The sequence below is a fragment of the Oenanthe melanoleuca genome, chromosome 1A (genome assembly GCF_029582105.1).
Source record: "Oenanthe melanoleuca isolate GR-GAL-2019-014 chromosome 1A, OMel1.0, whole genome shotgun sequence".
NCBI classification, from domain to species: domain Eukaryota; kingdom Metazoa; phylum Chordata; class Aves; order Passeriformes; family Muscicapidae; genus Oenanthe; species Oenanthe melanoleuca.
Window position 1 is genome coordinate 1267776 of NC_079334.1, and position 27906 is coordinate 1295681.

Consider the following 27906-nt stretch of genomic DNA (forward strand, 5'->3'; position numbering starts at 1 on the left):
GAGAAAGAGAAGTCTAGAGCTCAGGAATCAATCTCCTCCACACTGGGAATCTAACATCAGTCAGCACCTGCTCACCAACTTTTGAACTCCCTGACACACAAACTTGCCAAGTGTCCCACTTCACAGTGACATCATAAACTTCTGAGAAGCTCATAAGAGAAAAAAAAAATCTCTTTGGGAATGTCTAGATTAGAATCAATTGTCTTTCAACTGCCCTGGTAGATCCCAAAACCAGGAGCTGTCTGGGAAATTTATCTTCCTTGGAGAGGGTCCCCCACAGCATGGCTGAGCCATGAGGACTTGGAACCATTCCATATGGCACAGCTGATGGCTGAAGACCAGGACGTTTGTTCTAGTGCTCTTCAAGGATATTAAAATCTCAAAAATATAGAAAATAAAGCATACAGGCATGATACAAAGCTATGGATACATTACATCAGTATTTACAGCCATTCCTTTTGAACTTTATACAGGTCCTACCTCATAATGAAACTATTTTATTTGATGACTACTTCCTGAAGTTCCCCATGAAATTCCATATAATAAGCTTATGTGTGGTCACTCATTCAGGTTTTTGATTAGGCAGAGATTTCCTTTAAAAACACATCTCTTGTTCTCAGGCTTTATGAAAGCTAAATGATAATCAATAGGTCCTTGAAATCATGGCATAAATGCCTGTGCATAAACACCTATATAGTTATTGTCTGTGTGTTTTGTATTCAGGCTACTGAATACATACATGACATTTCACTGGCCATTTTCCTTCTAAATCTCACAGCTGAAAAATTTATTCAAAAAGAAAGCAACAACAAAAAAAGCTTATTTAGGTCAAGAAGAGTGTGACAACTTTTAGCAAGAAATTATCAAAAGAAAGTCGGAAATATTTTTTTACAGTAGCTATGGAATAAAGATATTCCCATTTTAATCTAGATTTAGTCTGACTTACAAATGCACAACCTTTGTATTTTAAGTATTTCCATGCTTTAATAAAGTCAATGGAAGCCAAGAAGCTAAACAAAACCCTTTTGTTTCTATCTGAATGACACATTCAATTTGAACTAAAATAATTTGGTTTAGCTTTTCAGAATGTTAAAGGAAACTTGATCATTTTTAATATAAGTTGACCCAAGATAATTTTTTATTGTGTATCTGAGCTTGGTCATTGACCTGACTAAAACCTAACATAGTTATTCAAGGAGCTCTACTATAAATAAGATTTATCTTTAGAATTTTTATTCTTTACCATGTTTCATTATGTCTTATCTTTCTTATTAATTTTTTATACAGAATTTCAGCAGATGCTTTCTGCAAAACTAAGAGTCTATGGTGCATTATTAGAATGTGTGACACAGTATGCAAAGTGCCATCCTCTGTTTTTCTCCTGTCTCTCCTGAATGCAGATCTTAAAGGTGAGCAATTTAAGGATGTTGGCACTCTGTCTGAAGCAATGTTAGTCATTTTTAAACCCTGTGTTCTCACTTCTCAGCATATACATCTTACATAAATTAAATTAACTTGGCCTGTAGCACAAGCTGAGAGCCATCCTGTGACACAGAGGTGACAAAAAAAAGGGGCTGTAAAACAACTGCAGAACCTGTTAGGGAGTTGTGTGCTTTTTAAAAAACAGAGATTCTGTGTCTCTCTACTGTGTGCTCTCCAAGCAATACATAACTAGGAATATTAATATTTATATCTTTGTTTTCTGATGTTGTGGGCCTTGAAAAATTAACTTTGGTATTAATATAATGTTAACTTTAATATTCCAGTGCTTCTGAGTTCTTTCAGCTACCCTAATTGATTTCACTTGGATCCTTTTCAGATACTCTTCTTTTCTATTTGTCAGTCTATCTTCTATTCCCTCACTTTTCTCCATTCTTTCTGTTTTTCAGTCATTTCAGATAGATATGTAAATTTTAAAAAAGTGTTTCTATAGTTTTATAGTTTTTTGTTTTTCTACCAATATTATTAAAGGACTTCCTACATGTATCCCAGCACCTCCTTCCTACCATCTCAAAAAGGCAAGTGAGCAAGGAAATTATTCAAGGAACCTCTCTTAGGGGCCCTGACTTCTGGCAAAAAACAGAATCTTTTGGGGGCAAACACAGCAAAAGAAAACTTAGATCAGTTTTAAATTGGTTTCTGAAGTTCTATTGGACATTGCATTGCCTGTTCCAGGATTTTTGTGAAATTGGGTTCCTCATCTAAACCAAATCCTTTAACAATTAGGGATCAAATATGGGCTGCATGAGTGGTCCCCTCTTGAAATTCTGAATAATTCACATTAGCAGGAGCTGTACTACCTGATCAAACCTTAACCTGATACAATAGAAACTCTAAAACAAAAGACCCCAGAGTTAATTATCTGCTGTGTTATACCAGGTAGTCCAAAGCAAATTTTGGAAGTCTGCCTTGGACAAAAAGCACAGAATTGAGGCAATCAGTTCCTAAAGAGCTCCTGGATCTACCTGGCACAGTCTGGACCAAAGCCTGCCTCTCCTCCTGAATGCTCCTGGAAGGAGATTTGCTCTGTTCAAGTGGAGCCCCTTGTGTTTACAGAAGGTCAAACTCGGGATGGAGGCATTTTTGTGGCACTGCAGGACAGCTCTCCCTGCTGCCATGGCCCTGCTCAGACACCCAGATTTGCTGCCCAAGTCACATCCTGACTGCTCTGGTGCCTGACAGCCTGAATGGCTCTGTTAGCTTCACAGCCAGGAGCCAACCACGGGCAGAAATTGGGTTTTATCTCATCTGAGCTGGGATCTCCAGCACTACTTGGAGTTATCTGGGATGAAAGCAAAACCTTTCCTAATTGCTTGTGTATTTCTGTCTCCAACCTTCCTCTCAAAAAGCTCACAAATAAACAATCACAAAAAAAAACCCAAGAGAAATAATATCAGTTCTTTTCCGTGTCTTTTTCATCTGTGATGACAAGAATATATTTTTTAATATTCTTATTTGACCTAGACAACTAATAATAATAAACCATAAATAACATAATGATAATAATAATAATAATAATAATAATAATAATAATAATAATAATAATAATAATAGTTCTCCTGTATTCTACTTCTGAGTGAATCCAAGGTAAATAAATTATAATTGAAAACATGAATGATCTATCTTGTGAAAAGCCAATATAAAAAAAAAACCCAACCAAACAAAATACTGTTGCTTACAGTGAATTAGCTCGTGAAACATTTGAGAATTAACAGAAAAAATTGAGATGGATGTTGAAAAAACAGTTTTTAGTTGTGATATCTGATGGACTCCTGCACAGTCTCCCAAGACATGAGTTTTATTGCAGGGGTTTCTTAAAACAATGCAAAGCACTCAAGAGCAGAGTGTAGGGAACACTCTAAATTGGTCCCCTGGGTGAGGACTAGCTGACCTAATTGGTATTTCCCATCTTTAATTTATGTGATCATACAGGATGCTGTTATCTTTTCATTACATTAACCCATAGGGTCAAACATTCCTCTGGTGGAGTTCCATTGGAACAGGCAGATTTGCACCAGGACTGGGTTTGGCCCACACCATTTAAATCTGAAATGAATTTCAAACAGAGCTGTAATCACCCTCAGAGAGGAATGTTATTCTCAAGCAGGGAGAACACGTGGAAAGGCAGAAAGGTTTATCAATGCAAACTTTATAAAACATAATACCCATCAAATATTACATGCCAGAACAGCACTAAACTACTTAGAGTGGTAAATAAAACATTAGGTTTGGAGAGGTATTTGGACTCTTCTTCACATTATTGCAATGTTTTATTCATCTCCTGCTTACATACTCCCTTCATTCTGTTAATCTCAGTGACCAGCATGTGATGAAACCACTCAGTTCTCCACTGCTCTGCCTCCTCTGAGGTTGCACAAGTGCTCTGTCACCTTCAGGACAATCTCAGTTTACAAAGCTGTGCCTCTTAATTCATCTATCCCTGTCTTGGCACTGATGGCCAGTCCAACACAAGAGCAACTTCAGAGGAGAGTTTCTGCAAAAGAGCAATTATCAGTTTTTGGAAAGCAAGCAGAGGTGGCAGTCCAAAATTGTTTTCTTAGGAGATTTGCCAGTGAGGAAGAGATGTCTGTAACAACCAATAGCCTGGATAACAACCTTCAACAATCTTCTCTTTTTTTTTTTTTTTTTTTTTTCTATCAATTAAGGAATTCGAAGCACCTTGATCCACCACTCTGATTCTGCCCCAAAAATGCCAAGTAGGTGTAAGTAAATGTTGACCCTCTGCTTGTTCATCTGTCAAATTACTTTGGAATCCTCCTGAAATGATTACAAGCCACCTCATGGTAGATGTGACACTAAGTTATATTTGCATCACAAAAAATTAGGTATTGAATGAGTTGCTATAAAATGCTCCATCTAAACTGATGTGTGATGGATAGACAGACAAATGGTTTCATGTGCAATCAATCAAGCAACAATCCAGTTCTCTCTAAGAAAGCCAGAAAGCTACTGGAGCAGAACAGAACCTGAGAAACAGAACAGAAATGAAACTCTGCCTCTCAGAAGCTGCTGTGGCCTTTTGGGAAAACCTTTGGGACCAAAACCCAAAGCCACATTAAAAGATTAGGAAGGATGACAGAGAAAAGCAGTGGGAGATGTAGATTTTATCTCCAGGAACATCAGGGGCACCTTCTGTTTCTCAGCCTGCACCCTTCCAAATTCCACACAGGATCTCTCCTTCTGCCTAAGGAGATGGAATTGCCAGATGCAGGAAATCTTCCCTTTTCTTCTCCATTTATGTCTTCAAAAAGAGGTGCTCAGGAACTGAAATTCTGCTCATTGTTGGTTAAGAAAAATTGTCTTTAGCCCTACTTGTATAATTTAAATACATTCATCTCCATGAGGGCAGACACCAATGACCCATCAATAAAAAATCCACAGGGGACAACACAAGGAGGAAGTCAGAGTTTTATACAAATGGGGCTGCAAAATGTGCTTATTCTTGGGCATAGGAAGTTACAAAAGATACTGCATTAATTTATCCTAAAAGTTGGTTTCTTTCTGTTGAAAATTTTGTTTTCTTTTTGTCAAGAGCAAATATTAATATTTTTCTTTGAAAATGAAAATAAATGTGAGAGTTTGTTTTCTTTTCTTGTCATTTTATTTCCATAGCTTGAGAAATGTGCTACTTTTAATCTTGTCTCAGGAAAAAAGAAAAAAAAAAAATAAAAAGAACCAAGATTCTGATATGAAGAATGAAATTTCAGTGATAATTACTGTGCATCAAATAGGTGTATGAAGCCCAGTATGTAAAATTCTTTCATCATTTGGGGAAAAAAAATAATAAAAGCCCCTGAAAAATCTGTGAGCTGTCAGAAACAGGGTGGGAATTGCAAAGCTATCCTATCTGCCTTACCAAAGGGTTATTGCATCAAGTAACTTATAAGTTACAGGCACACATCACTGCTGAGGGAAAAGTAATTTGTTGTAATCATTTTTAATTATAGTTATTCTTAATTATCTTTGCTGTATGTTTAAACATTAAAATACAAACAGTACTGCCATAGCACAGATGGCTGGTGCCTGCTATGCAGACTGTCAAGCTTCATTTAAGCACCACTGTCATTTTTCCCCTACAATTGTCACTTATTGTAATAATGCACTTTCTGTGACCCACAATGTTCATGTTTTAAGAAGAATACCTACCTAAACAAAGGCATTCTGAAGGTGAAACCCATTCTACAAGTTTAAGACAAAGACTTCTGAAGCCTGAACCCAAATCTGGTGGTTCTGATGAAATCCTATTCAGAAGAGAGAGACTTTTAGATAATTCTAGTTGTAAGCAGCTGAGGTCAGAGTGGAACAGGCAGGGCAGCACCCTCTACAAAAGGAACAGAAAGATTTTGCTATATTTAATAATCATTCCTCTTCTACTGTTTCTATTTTCTTTTGCCTTTGAAGATGTTTCCCAAAAAAAAAAAAAAAAATAGGTGGGAGTTTTGTTCTCTCTGTGCTTCTGCATCTGTCAAATGCAAACAAACAAACTGTTCCTTGTTGGGTTTAGTTGGGATGTTAGAAAAACCTTCCCACAAAATAAATGTTTCTAAAACAAAATCACTTTAGTGCTAAAGAGTCCCTTTGTCCTGTGAAACTTCATAACCAGTTCACATGGATCTTCAACCCAAGGATGTAAAAATAAATGCAAAATTATGAGAGAGAAAAAACTCAGCTCAGAGAGACAAACAGTCCTTCAAAATTGAACTCAGTGAGATACAAGAACAAAGAAAAAAAAATAAAGAGTACAAATTTAAGTGCTCGAGAAGAGATTGTGCCTGGTCAAGAAAGTTTTTCAAGGAAATTTGAGATGTGTAACTGACTAAAGATACTTTCTGGTCACTGGTTTGAAACACTCCCTAGAAAATAAAGAACAGACCACCAAAGATGGGTCAGTGGGTGCAAGAACACCAGCAGGAAAGCTGAAATGGTTAATGGGATAGGAAATTGTTAAATGGTAGAGGAATTGCAATAAAGCAATAGAGCAGGTTGGCAGTAGTCTGTTATTTACATTGCTACTGTCACTACAAATTTGTCATCTTTCTATCATGAAAGGGATACCTTGTTCCTCCTAGAAACCCCACTTAGCTTCATTCCAGCTATTCTGCAAAACAGAATACATCTAATACATCTTAACAATTCCTTCACTTTTATGGGCTGGCATTTTTACTTTTCATTCCTGGTTTCTGCATGTTCTCAACAAAACAGGATTTCCAGGACAAAACCTTTTTGGATGATCTACAGAGACACCATTCCCATCTTGCAAATAAAAATATTACATGATTTTTTAATTTCTTTTTCCCATGGCACTACTACTTCCATCAGAGGAGGAAAAAATTACCAAATGCAAAGTCAATTTGAGCAGGTAGGTGGAAATAAGAAACCCAACCCATTTCCCTGAGGAGCTAATATTTCCACTGTGGTCAGATTTGATACCAGAGGTGAAAATTCATTCTGGATAAAGCTTCCTTCACCCTTCCAATGGAGAGCTGAAGGGGGCACGTGGATTTTCCAGCAGGTCTTTATTTAACACATCCAGTGTCAGGAGACAAACCTGCTGCTTGCACTAGCAAGTGAACACGAGCACTGAACATCACTTAAATGAGCAGCTAGCAGCAGCAGAGCATTTCCTGTTTGGGATTTGTACATCTCCATCCCCATCACAGTTACTGGATGCCCATTTTGCTCCCCTGCCAGCTTTAGGTGATGCTTGCCCCAGAGGAAAGCCAGGCTCACTCTGCAAAGCCCCTTCTCCATGCTGGCCCCAGTGCTGCAGGAATCCCTCAGTGTTTTATGCTCTTATTTGGTGGCAAAGTTCTACAAATGGGCTCGTTTTTCCCTAGGAAATGAGCATGTTGTGTGTCTCATCTCTCATCAAAAAGATATCATGTAGTGGTTTCTGACCTCGTTTGAAAGTCTCCCTATTCCATTATCAATTTGCTCAGCCTCCTACTGCCACATTGTATAGTTTTAGTGTTAATTTTTAATATTATTTTCATGCATTTTTAAGCTAAGAGTGTTTTTTCTTAACTAGAGTGCAATAATAGCTTCTCAATATTAAATAAATAATGTTACAGTGCTGAGACAATTATGACTTTTTGACAGTGTTGATATATTAATGTTGCAGCTACAGAAATTCATCTGTTTCATATATTTTATGGTCAATTTTTTGTTCTTTACCCTTTTTTTTTATTTTTGAGAAATTAAAGTTGTCCAATTGCCAAGATGTTTCTCTCAGGCCAATACTTACTTACACTTCCAGGGGTTGGATTTCTTTCTTTTTCCCCCCCTTTTTTTTTTAACTATGAATCAATTCAACAGACAATATCTACTTCCATTTCCAAAAGATCTATAGCAAGATTCTAAGGGAGAAAAAAAAAAAATAAAAAAAGATAGAAGTAATGTTTTATGAATCAGTCTCCTTTTGATGTTAGGGAGTGGGATTAAAAACCTTTGTGGAAATTCAACATGGAGTTGTCATAAAATCCAAGTCAGTATGAGACCCCAGGAGGCTTTACAGGTCTTGTGTCCTTCAGAACACTTTTATCTGATGAAAATAGTTTGGGTGAGTGAAACCACCAGGTGCACATCCACTTCCTAATAAACCTCAAAACAAACACACAGGTAAGGAATGGGACACATGGGTTTTGCCAAGCCTAAACCTTCAGGATAAAACTTAAGAAACTTGCTCTGAATAAATATATAAAATGCTACTTGACATAAAAATTGAATTTTTAGTTCAGTAGAAAATCCTAACCTACTGTCCTCCTCCCTCCCACCACTGCTTCCATGTTCCTCCTCCATTTTTTCCAAATGAATATACACTTTTCTTATAACAAAGAAAAATTTACAAATTAATTGTGAATTTGATTGATAAAGATGAGAGCATAGTAGATGCTATCAGAGAGCTTTATAAATAATTTTTTAAAAATTAAAAATTACAGTAATTTCAATATATATCTGAGGATGAGAATTCCAGACACCAGTGGGGTTTCTCAGTTTCATACAGGTCATGGGGATTCAGTGCTCTCTTACAACATCTTCAAGAGATTTTTTTGAATATGACTGAGCAATAAAAATATTTAATCTTTGCCTAAAGGACTCTACTCAGAAACAATGAAACCACCACAGAAAAGGTTCCTGTGCATTTCTCTGGTGCATCAATATGCATTTTCCTCTGCTCATGTTCTCCCCTGGATCCCCTATTCTCAGCCATGCTGACTTTTAACTTGCACTGTTAGTAAAAAAGCTGAATTGGGAGCATTAGAATCTCCCAGCTGATCTTTTTTTAAAATATAAAGTAAAGTTAAAAACCACTTCAACAAAGGGTAAAGCACTCTTAGAAGCCACAGACCCCAGCAAAGGTCAGCTTTAAATTAGAAGCCACCTCCATTTGGGGCGGAGGGAGGAGAGCAGTGGGATGAGTCCAAGAAAACTAAAAAGGAACAAAAAAAAATTGGTAAGAAGGAAAAAAAAAAAAAAAGAAGAGAGTAAGTAGTTTAACATTTTCTGTAAAATACACAGGCCCACATTACGTAGAAGATGATGCTTTTCCACTCAAGGAGAGCACCATCTACCCATAAAATATTCTCTGAATGTGGAAAGGTCACAAAGCATCCAGGGTAGCACCTCAAATGATGGCAAAGGCAAAGCCAAGTCTTTCCCATTAAAATAAGTGAGGTTTAGCATCCTTGCACTTTTTACCTGAGAAAAAAAAATAATTTATTGTTCTGACAAATGCCCTTTGATGGAATTGGCATGTAGTCCACACAAATCCATTAAAGATTCTACCTTCAGACACAGCAGGGGGAGGGAGTTGGGAATTAAACAGCTTTGGTTGCAATAACACTCAGTAAGAAATGGGAGTCTTTAAAATCATGGTTTTCCATGGTCTGGATAGTTGTGTCAAGATGAATGCTGGCAAATGACACTTTGGATCCATATTTACATCTGATCAGTGAGATGGGTTCCAGAAGCTGCAAGTTTCCCACCAACTCAAACCAGACTCAAATTTCAATTCTCAGCACTTCTGAAAAATATTCCCACTTTTTTGAGAGCCTGAATATAGATTTAGAACCTAAGTTCAAGTCATGTTTTAAAATTCAGTTCATATTTATGCACCTTAGGATCTTCCCTGAAAACCAACCACAGTGGATTTTTTTTTTCCTGAAGCCATATTAAAGGCTTAGAAAAGGTTATGAAGTTACAAATATTGCACCATAAGAGGCAGTTCTAATTGGCCTGGCCCTCCCTGAGGACATATTTACATAGCAATTTCTCAGAATTAACCCTTATAAATTAACCTCTTGCAGGAGTTACAGTAGCCAGATGAAAGATTATGACCACACACAAGTGAATACGAAAGCCATAAATGGAGGAGGCTAATTCCTAATAAAAAGTTATAGACTTTTGAGCTTCTCTAACAACTCCTGTCTCAGTGTGCTGACCCTCTTTTTATAGATATGGACAACCTCACACAGTGTATGATACCATAATTCTGCTTTTACAGGTTGGAGTGTAATAGTATCTGCTACAGAGAGATAAACTTACTTCTCCAAGGTCAGTGATAGGTGTTATACCTAGATCATCTCCCTCCCAGGTCTAGATTTTAGTCTGAAATCTACTTTGGTACTGGGGCAGACATGAGTGTCACAGCACACAAATCCTGCTTCACTTCTGCTGCTCTTTTCTTCTCTGCCTTGACACTGGCAGAGACAGTGAAAATGTTTCCAGTACACCAGTGCCCAAACCAAGGGCCAGAAGAGCTGGGATCAACAAATCTGTGTGAATTTTCATGAGCTGTGGATTTGGCACCCACTGTCCACCAGCACAAAAGGTGCACAGATATTCCATGGCACCTCTGATCACTGGGCTGATTGCTTAATTGTCATGTTCCTCCCTCCCCTGAGCCAATTAAGGAGACTCAACTGTGGTTTCCAGAAATTATTTTAAAAAACAAAAACAAAACAAAACAAAAGAAAATAAAAAACTTAGGCAAAACACCTGTGTGCATCCCATGTGTCTATTTATTCATTAAATGAATTTCTTTGTTAGATATAGCATTTGCTAATGGAAGCAGATAAACCTCCTCACTCCCTTTTTATACCTTCAGTCTGATTTGCAGTGAACAGGGGAATGGCAAACTTGGATGGAGAGGGGATATCAGAAGCCAAGGAAACAACTTGCACACAGTTCATTTTATTCCATTGCTTAAAGCTACTCTGTTTGATAAAAGAGCCATTAAATATGGAAAACTGCACACAACATGCTCAGTGCATTGCCTCTGAATAAAAGAGGCAACACAGTGCCTCTCACAAAGATCCACACAGTTGTTTTTTTTTCCCTGGCTCTGTTAAAAGAGCAGAAGATCAGCACATTTCAGGATCAATCCAGACAGGAGAGTCAAGCCCAATCATAACTCTAACTACTAATAAACCTGAACTGCCTATAAAATTGCTGATCAGAATTCCTCTCAAAGCTGTAGATGCTCAGCCTGGGATTAAGCCCAGCTTCACACCAAAACCCACAGATAGGCTGAGATCAAACACTTAGGCAAGGAGTGATGTTTTCATTGCTGCAATAATATTCTGGGGGAGCCCATGCTGGGAAGAATAATTAGTGTCCAGTCCATAAACCTCGAGTGGGCACAGAGAGCAGCAGGGATCCAGCAGAGGATGCTCAGAAAGAGCAGGGGCTGAGGGAAGGGCGTGGTGCCTGCTCAGGAGAGCACAGAGCCCAAATCTGCAGGGCAGGGCTGCAGGGGGAGAGGGCAAACAGCACAGGGAGGGACAGATGGGACTGAGAGCACACTCACTGAGAGCACACTCACTGAGAGCACTCACTGAGAGCACAGAGCCCAAATCTGCAGGGCAGGGCTGCACGGGGAGAGGGGCAAACAGCACAGGGAGGGACAGATGGGACTGAGAGCACACTCACACTCACTGAGAGCACACTCACTGGGGTCACACTCACTGAGAGGACACTCACTGGGGTCACACTCACTGGGGTCACACTCACTGAGAGCACACTCACTGAGAGCACACTCACTGGGGTCACACTCACTGAGAGCACACTCACACTCACTGAGAGCACAGAGCCCAAATCTGCAGGGCAGGGCTGCAGGGGGAGGGGGGGCAAAACAGCACAGGGAGGGACAGATGGGACTGAGAGCACACTCACACTCACTGAGAGCACACTCACTGAGAGCACACTCACTGAGAGCATACTCACTGAGAGTACACTCACTGAGAGTACAGGTCATACTGAGAGCACAGAGCCCAAATCTGCAGGGCAGGGCTGCAGGGGGAGAGGGGCAAACAGCACAGGGAGGGACAGATGGGACTGGGAGCACACTCACACTCACTGAGAGTACACTCATTGAGAGCACAGAGCCCAAATCTGCAGGGCAGGGCTGCAGGGGGAGAGGGCAAACAGCACAGGGAGGGACAGATGGGACTGAGAGCACAGTCACACTCACACTCACTGAGAGCACACTCACACTCACTGAGAGCACAGAGCCCAAATCTGCAGGGCAGGGCTGCAGGGGGAGAGGGCAAACAGCACAGGGAGGGACAGATGGGACTGAGAGCACACTCACTGAGAGCACACTCACTGAGAGCACACTCACTGAGAGCACACTCACTGGGGTCACACTCACTGGGCTCACACTCACTGAGAGTACACTCATTGAGAGCACAGAGCCCAAATCTGCAGGGCAGGGCTGCAGGGGGAGAGGGCAAACAGCACAGGGAGGGACAGATGGGACTGAGAGCACACTCACTGAGAGCACACTCACTGAGAGCACACTCACTGAGGTCACACTCACTGAGATCACACTCACTGAGGTCACACTCACTGAGAGCACACTCACTGAGGTCACACTCACTGGGCTCACACTCACTGAGGTCACACTCACTGGGCTCACACTCACTGGGATCACACTCACTGGGGTCACACTCACTGGGCTCACACTCACTGAGGTCACACTCACTGGGCTCACACTCTCTGGGCTCACACTCACTGAGGTCACACTCACTGAGATCACACTCACTGAGGTCACACTCACTGGGCTCACACTCACTGAGGTCACACTCACTGGGCTCACACTCACTGGGCTCACACTCACTGAGGTCACACTCACTGAGGTCACACTCACTGAGAGCACACTCACTGAGGTCACACTCACTGGGCTCACACTCTCTGGGGTCACACTCACTGGGCTCACACTCACTGAGGTCACACTCACTGAGGTCACACTCACTGGGATCACACTCACTGGGGTCACACTCACTGGGCTCACACTCACTGGGCTCACACTCACTGAGGTCACACTCACTGAGGTCACACTCACTGGGATCACACTCACTGGGATCACACTCTCTGGGCTCACACTCTCTGGGCTCACACTCACTGGGATCACACTCACTGGGATCACACTCACTGGGATCACACTCTCTGGGCTCACACTCACTGGGATCACACTCACTGGGATCACACTCACTGGGATCACACTCACTGGGATCACACTCTCTGGGCTCACACTCACTGAGGTCACACTCACTGGGATCACACTCTCTGGGCTCACACTCACTGGGCTCACACTCACTGAGGTCACACTCACTGAGGTCACACTCACTGGGATCACACTCACTGAGGTCACACTCACTGGGCTCACACTCACTGGGCTCACACTCACTGGGCTCACACTCACTGAGATCACACTCACTGAGGTCACACTCACTGGGCTCACACTCACTGAGGTCACACTCACTGGGCTCACACTCACTGGGATCACACTCACTGGGGTCACACTCACTGGGCTCACACTCACTGAGGTCACACTCACTGGGCTCACACTCTCTGGGCTCACACTCACTGAGGTCACACTCACTGAGATCACACTCACTGAGGTCACACTCACTGGGCTCACACTCACTGAGGTCACACTCACTGGGCTCACACTCACTGGGCTCACACTCACTGAGGTCACACTCACTGAGGTCACACTCACTGAGAGCACACTCACTGAGGTCACACTCACTGGGCTCACACTCTCTGGGGTCACACTCACTGGGCTCACACTCACTGAGGTCACACTCACTGGGATCACACTCACTGGGGTCACACTCACTGGGCTCACACTCACTGGGCTCACACTCACTGAGGTCACACTCACTGAGGTCACACTCACTGGGATCACACTCTCTGGGATCACACTCACTGGGATCACACTCACTGGGATCACACTCTCTGGGATCACACTCTCTGGGATCACACTCACTGGGGTCACACTCACTGGGCTCACACTCACTGAGGTCACACTCACCCTCCTGCTCTCCAGGCCCTCCTGTGCTGCCCTTCCCTGAGCACACGGATTATTTTGATGAATTGATGCAATAATTGTTTCCCATTGTTTCCATACTGTTATTTATCTCCCATTTGAGATGCACCTTGCAGATCACAGAATGTACCAGGACGAGATAACTCAGGCACACTTCATTTGCTCAGCCAGAGTGGTCTGAATTCTTTTCCCTTTTTTTTTTTTTTCCACCCCACCTGCTGCTCATCCTTTTTTAACACATCTCTCATCATCTAGGACACCAGAAAAAAATCATATTCACCATTTGCTTTCTTCTCCAAGCTTGGCTCTAACAGCTAATGCTGTAGTTCCTAAGGATGAGGTTCCACCAAGAGCCTAGAGTTGTTTTACTTTACAGTCAGAAACAAAAAAAGCTAACCCTTGAGTAAAATAAACAAGCTGCAGGCCTAGCTATGGACAATAGAATTGCTGAGGACTTTTCCAATTAAACTAAATATTTCTGCCTTTTTTTTTATTTTGCCATCAACGACTTTTATGCCAATAGTCACTGCACTTGGTTCATTCAGCAATGGGAGAAAAATGCAAGTTCTCTTAACATTTCATAGGTTCCACAGAAACTGAGTCATTTTGCATCACATTTTGAAGATACTGCTTTTGAAAACTGCTTTCTTCCTTAGGCAATATTATTTTCACACAAACCCAGCCATACAAGAAGTTCTGCAAATTTTGTACTTTCTGGTTGCAATAATTTCATTGTAAAGATTCCTTGTGCAGAAGTTACTCTGGATCATTTAATTGAGGTAAATCTGCCAATTCTTATAATAAATTTTAATGCAGAAATTGTACTGTATTTTTAAATCCCTACCAAGACTGATAGAACTGTAAGAGCTTTTTTGGAACAGATGGTTGGTTCTTGTGTGTGCTGCTTTACTTTTTATTTTTTTTTTTTAATTTACAGCACATACTGTTAACACTTGACCTGACATATTCCTTTGAATAATTATTATGGTATCCTTAAAGCAAAGGGAAAAAAAAAATCTGAGATTTTGAGATTTTTACCCCTCTTAACAGCCCAAATATAATTTGAAAAAATAAGAAATGTCAAACTTGCTTGTAAATAACACTAAGCATGATAGGCCTGGGTGTTTTCCTCTAAAACTCTGGTTCTTCCTTCTGGATGTGCTGCCTCTTTAGGTGGGTGATTTGGCAAATAAAGAACTGAGCCCACGTGGCACAGAGCAATCTGAGTGACCCTGAGCACGTGAATTAATTCCCTGGTGGTTTCTCAGTGCATCTCAGATCTGGATCCTCAGCTCTCTTCCTGCTGTACCCAGTGAGGAACTGGTGGCACTCCCTGGCTGAGGGACAGATACTTAAGTGGAGAAGTATTAAAAGCTACAAAATACAAGAGACATGTTTAAACAATGCTGTGAGATGTTTACAGCTGCTCTTCCAGCACTGAAGTATTTCAGGACTTGGTGTTACCAGAAGAGAGTACAATAAGGAGAGGAGAAAAAAAAAAATAAATCTACATCTACAGAATTTACCAAACCTCCTCACACACTCCCAGGCAGCTGCAAGTATTTCAGTCAGTTACTTTCTCTGCCAACACTGTGCTCAGATTTTAGAGAGAGATCACTCTCTTTCCTTCCTTTTGGCTGTGAGGAACATTAAACTCTGATTTTACAAGTGTGCTGGACTGTTCCTCCAGCTCCTGGCCAAGCAGAATTATAGGAACTCACTTGATATGAGAATACCCAGAGAAGGCTCAGACAAAGACCCATGAAATTTCCTTTGCCCTTCTAGACTTGAAGAGAATAATTATTGAATATCATCTATCTTTTCAAGTGCAGCCTTCAGGGGTGTGGCAAGAGGTGATTTACTGTCATGTAATATGAAAAAGTTAAAAGCAAATGAAAAGAAAAATCTTGAACTGAATGGATAATGACCAAATGGGTCTATGCAGGTGAGATGTATCTTCACCTTTGGAGGTTCACCCAGGCTTGAGATCATGCTGAGAATTCCTCCCTGTGGTTAGATACCAATATACCAAATTATATATAAATAAATGAATAAATGAATAAATGAATAAATAAATAAATAAATAAATAAAATATATAATATATATAAATATATATTTATATATATTATATATAAATATACCAAAGACAGTGAGCACTGCTCTTATCCAAGTAGTTCTGATATCAGTCTCTTAGCTCTCAAGAAGGAAAAACAAAACAGGCTCTAAACCATCATCTTCTCCTAAACTTACATTTTCAGCTAAGATAAGTTTCCAAAAACAAGCTTGAAAATCTAAGCATCCTCTCTTTTGAGATTGCCAATTTAAATATTGTGTGTATGCCACAAGCAATTGTTGTTTTGTTTTTTTCTGTGAGGATCTACAATACTTGTCATGACTTACAGTGCAGAGTTAATACTTACTATTTCCTGTCACTTTAGCATGATCATCTTAACTGAAATTGTAAATATTTTGAATCAATGTAAAATTAATGCATCCTTGCTAGATTTTACTTGTATGTCTGTGAGTATAAGTGCATATAAATATATTCCCATATGCACAAAAACGTTAACAGAGAATTAAGGTTGCCTACTTTCATTTCTTAAGTCCAACCCACATAAAAAGTGCAGTGCTAGGCAATCTCATGCAAACTGGAAATCTGGATCCACAGCCTTCAAGGATTGTTAATAATAAAGTTGAGATGAGCAACCAGAGTTGTCCCAGAACACATCTTTCAGCATGTTAACATCTAGACACGTTCTCCTCCACCAAAAAAAAAAAAAAAAAAAATTTAGTTTTTATCAGCATACTGCCCTGGATGGATTTCCAAGGGGGCTGGAGGAACTCTGTCCCTTCCCTGGCAGTGCATCCTGTTCAACCACAAACTGTCTTCATCCAAGAGCCCACCCTCAGTGATCCAGTCAACTCTCCTTGCAATAATATTCAGGCACACCATCTTAATTTCAGCCTCAGCTACATTAATATCTGTTACCAACCCAGGCTTTAGAAAAATACAGAGCTGATTTATACTTTAGTAGAGAAATTAAAGATCAAAAAGATTTATTAGGGTTACTCTACCCTCCCCCCTACCAGTGCATAATCATTCCCCACTGTATATTTTTTATGGTAATTAGACACTCAGGGCTCAGTCCTGCAGAATTTTAAGTGTTCTGGCCCAGTCCAGCAGAGCCATTAGGTGTGTGAAAACCTCAGCAATCCCTCAAAATGCTGAATTATTTCCCAGAGGTTCAGCACCTGTGGAACAGACCTAAAGCTTTGCTTGTGCCTCCTCTGTCTCCCCAAAGTGTCTCAATGCTGCCACTATAGCAATGACACTGGGAGCAAGCCAAGGGGTTGGACCCTGGTTTTAGGAGCAACTGATGCTGATTTTCATTTAAAAAGTTTTGCTTAACTTTGTGGCAGTGCTCAAAGAGGGATCACCTCTGAACCCAGACAGCTGAAATAAGAAACTGCCAATGTGCAAATGTGTGCCCAAAGCACAACTTGTGACACTTGGATGGACAACCCAGTCCTTCTTTATCTTCCCTCTCTCCCCTTTTTCCTTGTTTTCCTCCATGCCTTGGTACAATAAGAACCTGCACAAAGCCCTGTGCATCACACAAACAGCTTTATAAAGCTCCACACTCTCTAGTCCTGGGTGTGTGTTGGTAGAACAGGACTGAATCAATATGTTAAAAGTGATCCAAGCATATGCTTAAATGTCAAAATGCATTTAAATGCCTTTAGATTATTTATATTATAGCTACACAGGAAACTTATTCTATCCCAACAAGAACCTGCTAATATTTTAAATAAGCACATGAAACATATGGCTGACTCTCTGCAGATGTGCATGAAGTTTATAATCTTAAATTTTTATTCCAAACACATTAATGTTTTTTTACTTCAGAATGACCTGGGTAAACTGTGAAATTTGATTAAGCTATTAGGAGTAAATCTGTCACACTGACAATTTCAAGCAGTGTCCTTATTGCTAAAAGGGCACATACTGTAAGTTACAGGCTTAATGGCTATTGCTTTTTGCCCTGATGTGCACAAGTTCTCTACCTTCCCATTTATTTATTTCCTGATAAGCAATCAATGTACAAAAATAGAAAAGCCAAATGGATTAAGAGATGGGTTCTATCCTGATCTCAGTCTAACAAAAAGGGGCTGTTGTCATGAGTTAAATCAAATCTACTCTTGGAGTATTTTTATCACTGAAGACTGAGCAGATCAGTGTGAAACAGCACCAGCACAAGTACAGCTCATCTTATTCCTGAAGGTTAGAGGTCCCACATTCTACCTAAGTCATTGGCATGGACATGTGCAGGGCACTGGAAATTTATGTGCATCTTCTGTGCTACACAAACATTTGACTGCCTTGCCCTCCAGCTGAGTGTCCTTTTGACACTCACATGTCAGCTTCCCTTTATCCCTGAAAACAACAGAACTGCTCGTGACCATAAAGGCAAGTGCATGTTTCAGTGTTTGCAGGACAGCTTTACCCACGTGGACTTGCCTACAATTGACTTTAGCAGGTCACCAAATAAATATGACACTTTCCTTCTCCAGCTATTATGTGAAATCACATTAGTGAAAATAGGAAATATAATCCTGCAAACAGCAATAGTGAACTGTGAGGGTTCAGAATTCTCTCTTCATCTAAGAAAACAGACATTGCTCCCCTTATATATAAGAATTTCCCAGCCCTTGTCACCAAGCTTGCACCAAGGGAACAAACAAAAAAAAAAAAGAGGTTGTTCCTCTGAAAGCAGTCTGTTCTTAAAGACTGCACAGGAGTTACAGAGAAGTGCTCAAAAAGAGCACTGAAAGTGGGAACTTTTTTAGAGAGAGCAACTGATTAGGAGTCTATCAAGTAAAAACCAGGCAAATTTAGACAAAGACCAGGAAAAGATTCCTAACAATGAAGTGTACTGGAGTGCCAGCAGCGGAAGGCGTGGATGGGGCAATCAGCTGTGTCACTTAAAGCTGCACAAAACAAAGTACTTGTGGTGCACTGGCTAGAATAATTCTGCATTATCACAGGCAGGGTTAAACAACTGTTGACCCAACAGCTCTCCATGCTATTTCTCTGATTCTAAGCATCACATGTTCTCTAGGTGGAGAGGGAAGGGTCACTGCTGCAGGAAAAAATTAACATGTGCCATCGAGTGTCAGATGTTACTGTACATACCATACACAACTAAAAAATCCTGTGAGGAAAATAAATGCAGGGCAAATCTGTGGGTGACCTTCTAGTTTTACATGTCACACCAGATATAATGGGTTTTTACTCAAATGAGTGTTTTGTTTGGAATTAGGGGCTGGTGGCCTGATTTAGTTCTCAGTGAAGGCACAAATAAAGAAAGCCACGCTCTCAAAAGGCAGACTTTGTAAGTCATTCCTCATCAGGCTTCATAAAGATGCCTTTAATGAAATGGAAGGGTTTCAGAGGAGAATGCAGAGGAGGTGAAATCATTAATAAATCACAAGGAAGAGAGGGAACCAAAACACGAGACCGCAGGATGGTTGTAAGGGAAACCTGATCACGGGTGCAGAGACAGGGGACTGCAGCCAGACTGGAGCAGGGCAGACATCCTCTGAGCCTGGCTGGGCTGCCTGCTGGGCCATTGAGAGCCACATGAAACCTGGGAGGATGCAGAGGGATGGATGGGATGGAGTCAGGCTGTCTGCCCACTACACCAGGGCGTGGGCAGCCCGGCTCTAATCCCAGCCAGGGACTCGTGGCTGCCAGTAGATCACTGTATTGGCAGAGCATATCGACTTGCTGATAATGTTCTAAGCCAGTCGGGTAAGAAAGAGAAAGTGCCACCGGGTACAAATTGTGGCATCAATTCTCTGCCACACCATCAATTGGATTTATATATTACCTCCAGCTACACACTCAAAATCTATAGTTTCACTCCCTCCAGTGCACAGCTCACAGCTTAAGTAATTGCAAATACAAATGAATTTTAACAGGGTTTAGCAGGCTTTAAATTAAAAATGTGTGAACATTGTTATTTTAAGCACTCTAAATTATTTACTAATATAAGCCAGCTGATTCACTTTTCTCTTCTTTTTGTCTTAGCGTGATTTTTTTGATCCCTGGAGCCTCAGCGGAGCTTAACATACCAATAAACTGCAAACAGCAAAATAATTCTCTATTTTACCCGACTAAAAGAAGTCCTCAAATTCAGCCTACAGAATAACAGGCTACAAAATGTCAGCAGTACAAGCACTTGTTAAATCCTGCATTAGAAATGGGCAAGTAGTCAAGAGACATAAATGTGCAGTTGGCATAAAGTATGAGGCTGAGCCCAAAAAGTTAAGCGAGTCTTTAGGGGGATCTGTTTTATACAGGTTCTGTGGTGATGCAATGAATTGACAGGGCTACAAAAAGTATTTAGCACAACACCTGGAAGTCTCATTTACCTTAATCAAACATTGCAGCTGTTTTCTGTTTTAACCACATCAATAAAACACTTGAGTTACAAGATAAGTGTCAAATCAAAATAATAATCTAGGTCATCTGAACTCTTGCTAAACTGGTGAGCATCCTCTTGCATTTATCCATATTTTCTTACTTTAATCTATTAATTGTAAAAATTATTTACAAACTTTTATTAGTATTTATGAACTAAAGAATTTGGTTAAAAAAAAAAAATCTATCAAAAAACCCAGAAAATTCATCTGCAGTATCAGGTTCCCAGTTTACAAAGGTATTGAATATTCCCTGAATAGAAAAATAAGACAAAATTCTGTTTTTCATCTTTCCAGGAAAAAGTAACTCTATATGTTTGTCATTGCTACTTTTTGATTCAATTTGTTGAATAAGAGAAAGAAACAGAAGCTAATGTGTAAGGATTATAGCAGAGTACATAAAAATATAATGTTGGGAATTTGAAAATAATTGAAGAAAGGCTATTATTGTTTTGAAGGAAATAAAGTTATATTCTCATTATTGGGATAAATATACAATCACAAAATAAATGTTTGTCCTCATTACTGTTTGTTTTTTTATTGTTAAAGTTATGATATGAGGTAATTTGAGATTATTTTCCTCCCAAATTATGCTGCAGTCTTTATTCAGGTATATCATCACAGTCAACAGTAGAGGAACTAGAACCTGCCAAAATTGCTTTTACACTCAGCATAAGTTCCTGTTTTAAGACTTCTCCAATTGTGGTTTGCTTATTTTTAAAAAATCTGAAGTAGGGGGGGATTTGTTTATTCTTGGGAAGAAATCTTCCCACAAGTCCAGATTTAATTTAATACAGAAAATAATTCTTCCCACTATTTACTTCCCAAACTCATCTAAATCACTGTGGAGATGACTTTGTTGGACTTCAATAGCAATTAGCTCTTATGGGGTGCTCATAATTCCAGTTTAAGGAATTGAGGCCTTACCAACATCATATCCAATAGATATAATTCACAGTATTAAATTTTCCCCCAAATTCCCAATTACTTTGAAGGTGGACAATGGATGTGGTGCTGAAAGACAGAGAAATCCTATTACCTCACCAATATATTTCCCAATATCCACCCTACATCACTATCACACAGAGTTTAGAGGGGCAGCTTTTCCAGCTTGCTCTCATCAGCTTTCTGTCTCTGTTCTGCTCTCCAGGACTAAGTCACAAGGAGCAGTAAAGGGAATAAAAATACTCAGAATCTGCAAGACTGGCAGGAGAGAGTTAAGTGAATGCTTTTTAAGGCTTGAAGCCTCAAGTTTAGGGTTTGCTCTTGCTTTCCTGAGTGATTCCACCATGTGTGAGGAATACCTTTAAGGTTAATGGGATGCTGAAATCAATAAAAATGACTTACTAATGGTTTGGGGAAGTTTTTGTACTACAGGGTGTGAATTTACAAGGTTATTAGCTATTCTGCAGTGAGGCACCACTTTCAGAATGGAGTGAGGGAGTGCAGGAAGGCTGAGAGCAGGAAGATGCTGAGGGATGCCTGATGCTCTGGATTTTCAGCCCAGCCTAACTGCTCCTCACAGGGCTCCCAATGGGCACAAGTTAAAGGATGTGAGACCTAGGACAACTTCTCATGATTTGTAATAAGGTGTCACCTACAGAAACACACCTGTAAATTAAAGTAAATATTAATTCAAATAATTGACAGCTAATTTACAAGATTTTACTGAAGGAATGAGCTTCAAGACTTTGGTTTGAGGTTTTTTTTCCCCCCAGTACTCTGAGTTTGAATAACTTTTTTCCTATTAATGCTCCTTGATATTAAGGAGACTTCAACTTGACCATGGTTCTTGAAATAAAGAGCAAAGTAGCCCCTGTTTCTAAATGAAGCTGCAATTGCACAGTGGCTCCATCTCACAGACCAAACCAAAGGAAAAATTCAAACATCCAGTTGCAATTACCATCAGAACCCTGTACTGCTGTCACATCACAGGGTGCTCTGCTCTGTGGCAGAACCTGCTTGCACTGGAGAAAACACTGCCCTCCCTAAATATCTGCTTCCCCCTGACTGAATTCCACCCTTATCTATGCAAAACAGCACAGGTTAAAAGTGATGACTTCATCTGCTGATATGAAAAAAAAATTCACCATGCTTTAGAGACTTTAAAATTCTCCTCCTTCTTTACCACAAGAATCATATCAGTGTTGCTCCTTCAGACATAAAATAATTCATCTGTGTTTCTCTTACAACAAAGAATTCGTTCAGAGAAAATGTTGAGGGAGCAGCCTGATCTGTCTGGTATTAAAGACTTGTGTGACAAAACAAATTTGCAATAAACACTCAGGAAACAGGAGCCATGCCAGTTAGAATGATAGAAAATCATGTCGAAGAGATAAATGGATCATTAAAGAGAAGGTGCTTGAATTTTCATTACAGATCACTACACAATCACTAGAGGTTTCTGAACTTGTCTGCCTTGTTGATCTTGTGTGCTCCTCCCACCTCTAACTATTGTGCCTAATATCCATATTCTCACATACCTTTTGAATTCTATATATTTCAGCTTCTGAAGGTATCATTAGGAACTCTTTGTAACCATCAGAATTCATGAATTTTGATATGCATTGGCCTGAACAGTATAAAAAAACTGTTTGGTGAGTAATAATGTGAACATCATACCTAATGATTCAGAACCTGCATGACATAAGTGATGGTATTTTGGTGAACATATGGATTTTAACTAGAGCTTGGCAGCACAGGACCCTGGTTTAGCTCAGCATTCTGAGATGCTGAGGCAACAATCAGAGGGATGACTGAATTATTAGTTAGAATTTTTCTCTTTCTGCAAGACACCTAGGGATAAACAGGAAGTTTCTTTCCATTTCTCATTTCTATTACTGCTGTAAAATTGGAAGAACAATTTTTGCTGTGCACCTAATTCCTTCAGTGCAAGACATGTTTAAACACTCCAGAGCCAGCTGCCATTAACTGCTAGAACCATAAACCTTGTCCAAACAAGTGCAATTAATTCTCTGTGTTTCAGATTCAAGGTAAAACACAGATTCATTTTTAAGAAGTGCAGAACTGGCACAAGAGAACAAGAGAGACAATCACCAAGGGGTATATCTGGAAAGTTTTACCTTTCTAGAGAGTTTGCATTTTTGTGAGTGGGTTCAACTTGTATCAGCAGAGATGTCTCAATTTAATTAAGACAAAATTTTCATGCAAATCAGTGTCTTCTGTCATCATTACGAAAGCAATTGTGATATTCAAGTTGTTTTTGGAAAATTTCCTGCCTAGAAGAGACCTTGTCTCCCTGCCTGTTAACCCTGAGCTCGTGGCCCAACTTAGGAAACAGAACAAATTACCAGAAGGTAACAGGAAACAAATTGATTCCCTAGACCAAAGAAAGCTGCAGTCTGCAGACACTCTCTTCTTATTACTCCCAGCTTTTAAAAGGGGTAGTCCTACTTTTATCCAGTCACTTTTTACCTTTTTGTATCAGCCTGTGACAGAGATAACACAGAGAAAGAGCAGCAGAAAAAATTATTTATCAGTGTATCTGGGAGGTACAACTTGGCTTTTGAACCTTCTATGTTAAAACCTAAATGAATTGCAAAATCAGCCAGAGAAACATTACATGTATCATCAAAATCACATTAGATCAAAACACATTTAATTTTCTTCTCCTTTCTGGGAAAAAGAAGATTTTTTTTTTTTTTCTGAGTACAATTGCCTTATATTGTGTGAGAAACTACAGCAAATCAACAACACTATCAGTAGAACCAAAAATATTCTATTTGATAGCTGTTGATCTTCAGATAAAATATTGACATTATAGCAAATAACATACAACCAACAGGGGACAGGAGAGCTGGGAACATAAAAGCATCAGACTTTGATTATCACATAAACTTTCTTTTCTCACTAGCACTGGGTTTTAGACCTTTGGGTGGGAGAAATGCAGGTGACAACAACTGAGGGGTATGTGGGACTCACAGCTGGGCAAAAAATGTCCTTGCACAGCAGAGCTTCTACTGCCACATCCAGGAGCTGATCATCACATTGAAACCTCTGTCTGGGAGAGGGGGAAGTGCCAAGAAGGGGTGGGAGGCAGAGAAGAACCCTTAACTATTGATAACTCCTAGAATATAATGATATAATGATGATACATGTAGTACAGTGTACGTTGCATTGAGGGGAAAAAAAAAAATATTGTCATTAAGGTGTCAGATAGATTATAACTCAGAAAATTAACTTTCTGTCTCCCCATAATTTTCTAAGCAACTTCATATCCCATCAGAGCAGAAATGTCTGCCTCAAGATGGCTGAAGATAGTTGCCATACCTTCCCAAATTACAGCCAAATTTGAAACTCCTGTCAAAGGCAGTGGTGTGGTTTCCACTGGGCTGCCTTCACCTCCAAACACATCTTGCACTGCAGCAGCCACTACAAGTCTGAATGATGGTCTGGCACCTCCACAAAGATATTTACTTCTATTGAAAAGCAGAAACTTGATAAGAGCCTTTAAAAAATAAGAGACAAAAAAGGAAAAGTCCCTAAGACAAGAACAAAGATGGCAAAGAAGTCAGTTTTTCTATAACTTTGCTCCAGAACAATTTTGTATTCTATCAGCTTCAGGTAGACCACCTGCACAATGACAAGTAGGTGAAGCTGGTCTTTAAGGGTCTTAACTGGAAGGAAAAAAAGAAAAAAATCTGGTGTTGTTGCTTAGCACATTAATGTATTCTCCAGCTACAGATCCCAAAGAGTTTATAAAGCTCCAGAAATATAATTATCTCATTTCATAGCCAAGGAAATTGAAAGGCAGAATTAAGTAGTTTGCTGAGGGCCACACAGTGAATCATTTGAAGAGCCCAGTTGTTACTGTAAATCTCCACACCTAGGCAATGATTATGTGCAATGACTCAGACAAGATATTATTCTAGAACATCAATTGCTGCTGCATAACCAGTGTCCTACCCTGACTCCTACACACCTCAGAGCTGCTGGACTTTTTCACTTCTCTCCATTCTGCTCTGCAAGAATGTAAGTGCTCTTCAGAATTCCCTCAAATATTTATTTTGAAATATTTATTTTCCTGAGCTGATTTTTTTCCCCTTAAAAAGGTTAAAAAGCACTGTTTAAGAGTCTAAGTTAATTTTTCCAGCTAATTGGCATCCCTGCCCTGCAGAGCAATCCCACAAATGTGGTTTTGAAGGGTAACTTTCTGTAGCCACCCACAATGGAGTGGAGATACAAACCTGGGACATCCCACCAAACCTGCACTGACAGTGAAGCACAAAAGAATGTTTTGATTTCCTGATGGCTACAGAGTACAAAGTTTTGGAATTTTATGAGCTCAGGTTTATTGTTGCCCTTTTCCTCACAGCTGCCAACCTGGCTGAAGAAGAATACAGAGGTCAGGAATGCTTGTTTTAAAGAGAGATGACTCCTTGATGATGCTGAAAATGATCTGCTGTTAAACACAAAAATTGGTCTGGCACTCCTCCAACTTCAGTTTTTCACTTGTGTGACTCAGGATTGGGTAAACAGGACATGGACATGTCTGAATCTGGACACTGTCACAGGTTTTGAACATTTGCTCTTGACAACAACTGAACCTTTGATGAACATACAGATGTTTCAAAAATTTTGCAGAGGGTGCTGTATTTGCCATAAGGTTTTATGAGTCTTCTGCTAATAGAAGCATCTGCCTACATGAATTACCTTCCATGCTACAAAACTGAATTCTACCATAGAACTGTTGCATTGTAATAGTAAAATCAAGTCCCTTTGAAAGCATTGCAAAAATTCCTCCAGGGATTTTGCTGAACCAAAACCCAAATGCTTTTACTACATTTTTATTTTGCAAATAATTTTCAGAAGTATTTTCTCTACCTTTTTTCTTTAAATTTATTTTCATAGATTTATAAACTCCCAGACTAGAAAATAAGTGACTGTCAGAGTCAAGCTTAATTATTGGAATGCATAGAAAACAGATTTTTGTTTTTCTCATAAGGACTCAGAGAGATGTCTGATCTCATTTTAAACCTATGGCGAGTCTACTTCCTGCAGAAAAGTGTTCTAATATTGAATTATAGAAAGTCATATTTTTGGCAAGGCAGAACTTGTTGAATATATCTGAAAAGAGAAAGAAATAAAGCCTGGCCTGCCAGGTCCCCTCTTCCTCTTTTCACACAAATACATGCACAGACCTATAAAGTACATCACATCCTGGGGCTCTTTTGCCACTGCCTAAAGCAACACAGTATTTATTCCATATTCCTCCTAAAGAGCAGGCTCAAAGAGTGGACATTATCTTTCTGTTATGGAGAGCAGAAATGCCTTAAGCTTCTTTTTACCCACCCACCCAAGGTTGCTTTGCAGTGAGAGCTCATTTTGGGGTAATAATACATGAGAACCCCTCCAAGTCCTTTTCTGACTCACTGTGTTCAGAGACAGCATCCCTAATTCTTCCTAAATGTTCTGCTTTGCTTTTGGCTGCATTTAAAGATGTTTTGCTGGTTCTTGGCTGTTAACCAGGCAATTCAAATCAGTTTATAAAATTAGATCATCCTCCTCATAACAAAGACCATCAACATCACCATGTTTGTATCAGCCCAAGGAACACTCTCAGGTATAAATAAAAGGGTTTATGTTTGTTCAGTAAGGTTTGTTCTGCATCACATGGTAGGGAGAAGGTTTTTCCTCCCAGAGCAGGAAAATTAGGTGCCCACAAGACAACAGAGCAGGGTTGACATCTCCATTTTCTACATTTTAGTAAACTGGCTAAATTTAGCATCATCATTAGCTCCTTTGAGACTTTTGGGTCTAAAATAATCTGAGGCTGTTGGTATGAATATATTCAATTTCAGCAGTTACTGCCTTACCTCTTTCTTTGTTACAGATGGCAAACTTTCATTTCCATCCACAACATCATATGGGATGGATACATCCTCCTGTTTCATTCCAAGTGCAGAACAGAAATATTTATTAAACATTTCTGCCTTATCTGCGTCATTATTTATGATTTCCACCATCTGCATATTCAGTGGAACTATATCTGACCTAACATTCTTTTTGATGCTAAAATGTTTTCAAATTGCCTTCTTGTTGTTTTTTACCATATTGGCCATTGATGTTTACCAGAGTTGTTAATTTATTTTATCAGTTACTTATAAGTCTCAATTTATAACTTATGCCTGCTCTTTCCATTCCTGACACATCACTATTTTTTGGGTTTGCAGTACTTTCTTGTGGTTTAAACAGGATATTTTGATTACTGTACATCTTTGCATGCGAGTTTATGTCCTTGAACAACTCCCTGTAATCATTAATACTAACTAATTAAAATTTACATTCCTGTTCAGTTATGCTAACTGATTCAAGCTTGGAAAAACTGGACCCCTAACACATCTAAGTATAACTACTTGGTGTCATATACAGTTCATATTTATAAAGTAAATTTAATCATGTTGTTTAACAGTTCTTCTTTGATGGTCACTGGTGGGCAATATTTATCCTTTTCCATCAAAATTAGGTTCAGCTCTGAACTTCCTTGTGCAAGATGAATCTCCACACTCTGAGATTATCTGCTACTATTTTTGGAAGCTCTAGGGAA

The 27906-nt window shown here is 39.7% G+C and overlaps 1 protein-coding gene across 1 annotated transcript in view; it reads right to left on the reverse strand.

Annotated features, from left to right (window-relative positions):
- LOC130263814 (keratin-associated protein 16-1-like) overlaps positions 1-27906 on the reverse strand; it is a 187415-nt gene that overhangs the window by 33843 nt on the left and 125666 nt on the right. The window contains exon 3 of the mRNA XM_056511639.1: positions 12296-13876. Within this exon, the coding sequence (XP_056367614.1) occupies positions 12296-13876 (1581 nt within the window). The remainder of the gene's footprint in view (positions 1-12295; positions 13877-27906) is intronic.